Genomic DNA, 6,634 nt, shown 5'->3' on the forward strand with positions numbered 1-6,634 from the left:
GGCCAGGTGAGGACAAGAGGAGTCAGGTCACAGGATGGGACAGTCTGTCATTACCAAGGTGCCTAGCCAAGGGGGTCAGGGCAGCTGGCATCCAGCCTGTGCCTCACTTGTCAACTTTGAACATGGTGACCCTACCTCCACCAGGAGTAAGGAAGGGGACCTGCAGTAAGATGGGGGAGGCTCCTTGTTGCTCTGTACTGGGACTGACCAGAGGGGTACCTCCCCCGGCCAAAGGTACCATAAAGGCTAGCTGTGGTTCTGGGGTCAGGACAGTCCTGGGGCTAATCTGGGGATTGATCTGGAGGATCAGGGAATACCGAAGCCCAGTCCCCCAGCTGAGAGGAGAGGACGACACAGGTTGACACATATGTGTATCAATAGACATGGGTTATGTGAGGCTTGGAGCCAAAGGTGTGGAAAGGGGGAGATTCTGTACGGGGGGGGGGGGTGTCAGGAGCACCCAGCCCTGTGGTCCTGAGTCCTGCCCTCCCTCCCACCCCCCTGCACAGGATGTATACCACTGATGGATTATACAGCTTGATTTGCCTCTCGGCGGTGCAGCCCACAGCCACAGAGCCAAAGTGCAGCACTTTCTGGAAGCCCTCGACGTCCTTGTCCTCTGGTCGCTTTATGCTCACTAGCAGCTGGGCACATTTGCCTGAGGCAGAGTTGCGAGTGGGGGGACTCTTGGTGAAAAACTGACCAGGGTCTTTGTGGCCCCAGCTGAACAGCCCCCTGAAGAGGGTAGGTGAATCCAGAGAAACACTCGTCTATGACATCAAGGAAGGCAAAGCCTGCAAGGCTGGGGGTGGGCAGGAAGCTGGTGGAGGTCCCGTGGGGGCCAGGCCAGGGCAGAAGGTGGGGTAAGGGGGGCACATGGAGGCTTTAAGACCCAGGGCAGTGCAGCAGGTGGGCTGTGGTGACAGGTGAGAGGCTGAGCCTCACCTGCAGCCTGCAGCTGGATGCTGCTCTTCTGCTTGCTGCCCTCCCCATACCAGCACGTGGCCTGGACTTCATAGATGATAGCCATAAGAGGCTGAAAGGTCACCTTGATCTGGCAAGCCTGACCTGGCTGCAGCAGGCCTGTGCTGGGCAGCATCTGGAATGGGCTTGAGAACTCCCAGGTGAAGAAAGTAGGCAGGTCCCTGGAGGGTGGGGCAAGTCAGAGCCACTGGGCTCCTTATGCTCACTGCCCCTGCTTTAGAAAGGCAGAGGTGCTGGGCAGCACGCTTTACTCCCCCTACCCTTTTCCCCACCAGATGGGCCAGTCTCTCTTCTCCCAGGTACCCTCTTGCTCTCCACACCTCTGAGCCTCAGCCACTCCCCTCACCCTACATTGTCCAGGCAGAACCAGGCCTCAGCTATGTCCCCCATGGCACACATGGGCAACTGCAGGGACGGTGGGCAGATCAGATTGTGGCAAGGCAAGGCGGCCCTCAGGTCCACAAAGAACTTCCCCTCTTCTTTCTCAAACCACAGCTGGTCCATGTACTCCTTCTGCAGTATGGGGGAGGGGGGCAGAGGCAGTCCTTGATCAGTCGTACCTGGGTGGTACTCAGGGACCTTATATTCCTCCCCAGCCCATGGCCATCCCCCCAGTCCACTGAGGGGTGGGCTAGGCTATGGCTCTTCATCTCAGTCTCTGAGGAGAGGTTTGGTTGTCTGTGCTCTACCATAGTCTTGGTCTCAGAGATATGGGGCCTCTTTTGTGGGGAACAACGTATTTAGGGGGAACATCCTGAGAGCAGGAAGAGGCCAAGGAACCTGGGACTTTCTAATGACCAGTATAGTAGTGCAGCCCACATCCAACTGGAATGAGTTTAGGCTCTAATGAGTTTAGGATCTAAGCCTCTCCAGGGCTTCCCCAGCTGGAGTTTTGCTGCAGTTGGCAGGGGTGTGCATGGTGCGGGGGAGGGGCTCCTTGTTGCTCTGTCAGTTCCAAGGTCACTGTGCATGTGTCCGTCATTGCCCTCTGCTCACCATGGTGAGCCTTACCTCCTCCAGAGGCCGGAAGATGATGGGGAGTGTGAAGGTTATGCCTGGGCTCAGGAAGATGGTCTGAGGCATGGCCGTGAAGAAGAACTTGGTCTTGGGGGGCCTGCAGTAGAGAACCAGAAGACAAGCACTTCAGGGCCAGGGAAAAGTGATAAGGGAAGACCCTGGAAAGCTGAGAGAGGTTGAATCCTTGAGACCATAAAGGGGAAAACCCAGGGCTCTGTCACAGGAGGACCTGTTTCCCTTGTTTTACTATTCTTCTTACAGACCTTTATAGGTAGGGCTAGTGTTCCAATGGGGAGGGACGTAATAGATGGAGCTTTGGACACTGTTATTCCATTATTTAATCTGGCCACATGGGTTCCACTTTCGATAATTCTTCAAACTGCACGTGTTTTATACAGTCTTCTGAATTCACCTAACATTTTATCGGTAAACGTTTTTTTAAAAAAGAGTGCCTGCTTTGGGGGCTTGAGAGATCAGGGGCTGGGTCCCTGACCACTCATACTCATACCTGTACGTCATCTTCTGGATTTTCAAGGATAGATTTTTCAGAACCAGGTTCTTGGTGATCTCCTTCCCTAGCTCCCAGCCTTTCCATAGCAGCTCCTCAGCCACCTCAATGCCCCAGACGACCTTCTTCTTCACTTTGTCCTGCTTCTTTGAGAAGCACACCTGAGTGTCCCTGGAGCTGGTTGGCTGTTCAATTTCCAGAGACAGAAGGACGAATTATTGGAGCAGGATTCAAAGATCCTGAGTACAGGCAAAGATCTGTCCACCTCCAGAAAGTAATGAATCACACCCCAGCCCTGAGGGGCAGGCAGACCCTGGAATCAGATATTATCTCTACCAAGATTACTAGAATGGTTTTCCAACTAGATTCCTGCCCCTAAAGCCTTCCCTGGGCCACCTCATCTGGTCCTCCCATCAGCACTCTTAGTGGTCTTAGCTAGCCTTTTGTGTGCCTCAATGCACCCTTAGATACCACTCCTCTCAGATGCTGCCTCCTCCTCCTTCCTCCCCATCCTACCCCTTTACTACAGAAGCCTCTGCCAGCTGGAGTGGTATATCCCAGGCACTTTCCAGACCACAGTGATACTCCACCATTCCCTCTCCTCCCTCAACTGGCTGGTGGAGCAGAGGAAGGAGCCAATTTGCCTGCAAGCAACCCCCACCCCACGCCCTGACTTTGGGGCCACTCCAAGCACTCCTGATGACACTGGAGGTGCCATGTGCCAATGCTTCCCATCTGTGATCCCTATCTATTTGAGGAGGGAGGGGTATGGGCAAACCCCTGGGGGGCAAGGTGGAAGGAGGATGAACCAGGTGCCTCTTCCTGCCACCGTCATTGCTATGAAGGCTCAACTCATTGCCATTTTATCTTTGACCAAGGATCACTTTTATACTGTTACTAGAGGCCAAGTGTATGAAATTCGTGCACTGGTAGGATCCCTAGCGGCTGCCCGCTGCTGGCCGGGTACTCCCTCCCTTCCCCCAGCAGCCTGCCGCTGCTGCTGCCACTAGCCGAGGGCCTCCCTCCCTTCCCCTGGCCAGCCCTGCCTCCCGGTCAAACTCCCATTCAACTCCCAGTCAAGGGCACAATTTGCATACTATGCTTTTATTATATAGGATATAGCATATGGAATATTCATCTGTTCAACAAATATTTGTTGACTACCTGTTATGAGCCAGACACTGAGCTAGGAGCCAGGACAGCAATAGTGAACACGACTGGCAAATCCCTCCTCTCTTAGAGGTTATACTCTCAATGTCAATATTTGCAGAGAGTGTCAGCTGGCCAACATCGTATTTTCTTTCCCAATTTTTCCATGGAGAAAAGGTGACATAGATGAGTGAGGGTAATTTATTATAATTATCAGTTGGTGCATCAATCAACCAGGAAAACAGAGGCCACTCTGGATATTTAAAATAAAAAATTAAATGTACAACCAGAAGATAATAAAGTAACCCGAAGTTAGAAACATCAAGAAGCTGCAACCAGCCCTAGACGGTTAGGCTCAGTGGATAGAGCATCAGCCTGGGGACTGAAGGGTCCCTGGTTTGATTCCAGTCAAGGGCACATACCTGAGTTGTGGGCTCGATCCCACAGTAGGGGGCATGCAGGAGGCAGCCAATCAATAATTCTCTCTTATTGATGTTTCTGTCTCTCTCTCCCTCTCCCTTCCTCTCTGAAATCAATAAAAAAATATTCTATATAATAAAAGGGTAATATGCAAATTGACCCTAATGGCAGAATGACCAGAACAACCACTGGACCAGTCACTCTGAGGTGCACTGACCACCTCTTGGTCCCTTCCCCTGGCCGTCAGGCACCGATCACCCGATGGCGAACAGGGAACCGGGGGTGGGTGGTGGCGGGGGGCAGGGCCAGCTGTGGCAGCTGGGGAAGATGGCCCTGATCACAGGCCAGGCCTAGGGACCATACCCGCACATGAATTTCATGCGCCGGGCCTCTAGTATATCCTATCTAATAAAGAGGGAATATGCTAATTGACTTCTCCACCCTCAAAGATGGAGGCGCCCACAGCCAATAAGGAAGGAATATGTTAATTGACTGCCACCCCCTCAAAGATGGCGGTGCCTATAGCCACAAGATGGCACGCCCAGCCCCCTCAGCCCCGCCATGGTGGCAGGCATGCAGCAAGGCCAGGCCCAACTGGTGGGCCCGGCCACTCCATAAGCCTGCCTCCAGGGATCCCCAGTCCCCTCAGTCCCCCAGCTGCCCAGGGCCAGCCTGATGCGCAGGCAAGCCTCAGAGGGCGGCTACTCAGCCGCCCAGGGCCGACCCGAGGCACAGGCAAGCCTCAGATGGCGGCTGCCCAGTTGTCCAGGGCCGCCGGAAGCTCAGTTAACCAGGGCCAGCCGAGGTTTGTGCTGCCGACAGTGGCAGCAGCAGAGATGTGATGGGGGGGCATCGCCTTCCCCTGATCACTGGTCACCCCCCACTCCTGAATTTTCATGCACCGGGCCTCTAGTATATATATAAAGAAGCTGCAACCACACCTAGGTTAGATGAGGTGGTGAGGTTCTCTGAGACCACAGGCCTGTCCGGAGTGCATTGGAGTCACAGGAAGATGCAACTGTTATTGGAGATGGAAAGGGTGGAGAGGGCAGAAGAGAAATACTCTGGCTTCTCCCCTCCTCCCACTTTCCAATCTCCTGCCAGCCCAGAGTAGAGCAGGGAGGGGTAGTAAGTGAATCTTTAGGCAAACAGGCTTGGAATGGCACAGATGGAGGGGTGAGATGACCCTATCCACAGGGAGGCAAGTGCTACCACCACCACATCTAAGGATTCACAAACACAGGCACACACTGCCACAAAGACAAAGCCATATCCTGTACTCCCAGTGTTAGACCACCACTCCCCACTCCTGCTCTGTCACATAGAGAGAACCCTACAAGCTGCAAAAAGTAATCAACATCTATGTATTGGTCAAAAACAAAGTCCTAGGGGTCATGACAAGAAGAGCCTTCTGAAGGAAAAGAGAGCTCCTGGCTACTCTATCAGCCTCCAACTCACATCACCCTAGAGCCCTCCCACCACAGTCACTCACTGCTACCACCATGCCAGCCAGTTTGGTGCTCCATCTGTACAGGGTCTAGATCTGGGTTTAGACAGAGAGTCAGGTCCTTTCAGATTCCTACCCACCCCTCCCCTGCCACCCCTCCATCAGCCCTAGCCCTATTGTACCCTGCCTCACCTGCCCCGGATGTGGGCTCGCACGGGCACTGACATTGCTACTGCTGCTGCAGGCACTCATGACAATACTGCTGCCAGTGACTGTAGGAATGGCCATTGTGCTGGTACTCAGGTATGATGTGGAGGTCATGGTATAATCCCTGCTGTCCCTCGTCCTTGTGATGGGGCTTGGGGCTACAAAAAGTAATCAACATCTTCATATTGATAAAGCACAAAGTCCTAGGGGTCATGACAAGAAGAGCCTTCTGAGGGAAAAGAGAGCTCCTGGCTAGGCCAGATGTTCCTGCCAGTCTGGAGCTGGGAAGAGACCAGAGGAGAGACAGGCGGGACATGAAAAAGAGAGGCCAATGGAGTAGACTCCCCATGGCCATCATTATCACGGAAGAGTGCCTGGTTCCCAGCTCTGGCAACAGATGTGAGATGGCACCATGAGGAATGAGCCTGAATGAGATCCAGGGCTTTGCCTGCGAGCCTAGAGAATCATCGTTCAGCAAAGGCACCTGGAGGAGGAGCCCTGTCCATGGCCATACTTGGCGTTTCCTAGAAAGCCCCCAGTGAGACTTACTGAAGCATATGCATTACCTTTGTCTGGCTTTCACTCTCTGTATCTTTCCCCTGAATGTGTCTTGATCCTGTGAGGAGAAGAATAAGGAGCAAAAAGGCTAATGAGACTGGAGGGCTCTCAGTCTTCTGGGTTTTCTCTATCAGTATGCAACCTGTAGCCCTGGTTTAAAGTAAGCAGTCACTGAAATAATGACTCCTTCCAAGGATAAATGAATCAACTTTTAAAGCAAAGGAATCTATGGGTGGACTAGAGCTACAAGTTATATGCAAATGTATAGGCAAATTATATGCAAAATATCATGTGTATGGGAATGTGAATTTTTCCAGGGAGAGCGTCCACAGCTTTCACCAAAT

At 52.9% G+C, this 6,634-nt stretch overlaps 1 protein-coding gene across 1 annotated transcript in view; it reads right to left on the reverse strand.

The window, feature by feature from the left end:
- CFAP65 (cilia and flagella associated protein 65) overlaps positions 1 to 6,350 on the reverse strand; it is a 29,556-nt gene extending 23,206 nt beyond the window's left edge. Inside the window, exons 1-7 of the mRNA XM_080671146.1 lie at positions 6,299 to 6,350; positions 5,718 to 5,890; positions 2,495 to 2,694; positions 1,996 to 2,098; positions 1,331 to 1,497; positions 946 to 1,145; positions 519 to 658 (exon numbers count right to left, since the gene is read on the reverse strand). Of these exons, the coding sequence (XP_080527272.1) occupies positions 519 to 658; positions 946 to 1,145; positions 1,331 to 1,497; positions 1,996 to 2,098; positions 2,495 to 2,694; positions 5,718 to 5,846 (939 nt within the window). The 5' untranslated portion in view covers positions 5,847 to 5,890; positions 6,299 to 6,350. The remainder of the gene's footprint in view (positions 1 to 518; positions 659 to 945; positions 1,146 to 1,330; positions 1,498 to 1,995; positions 2,099 to 2,494; positions 2,695 to 5,717; positions 5,891 to 6,298) is intronic.
- Between the last annotated feature and the right edge of the window lie 284 nt (positions 6,351 to 6,634).

Source organism: Plecotus auritus (genome assembly GCF_963455305.1).
Source record: "Plecotus auritus genome assembly, chromosome: 5".
NCBI classification, from domain to species: Eukaryota; Metazoa; Chordata; class Mammalia; order Chiroptera; family Vespertilionidae; genus Plecotus; species Plecotus auritus.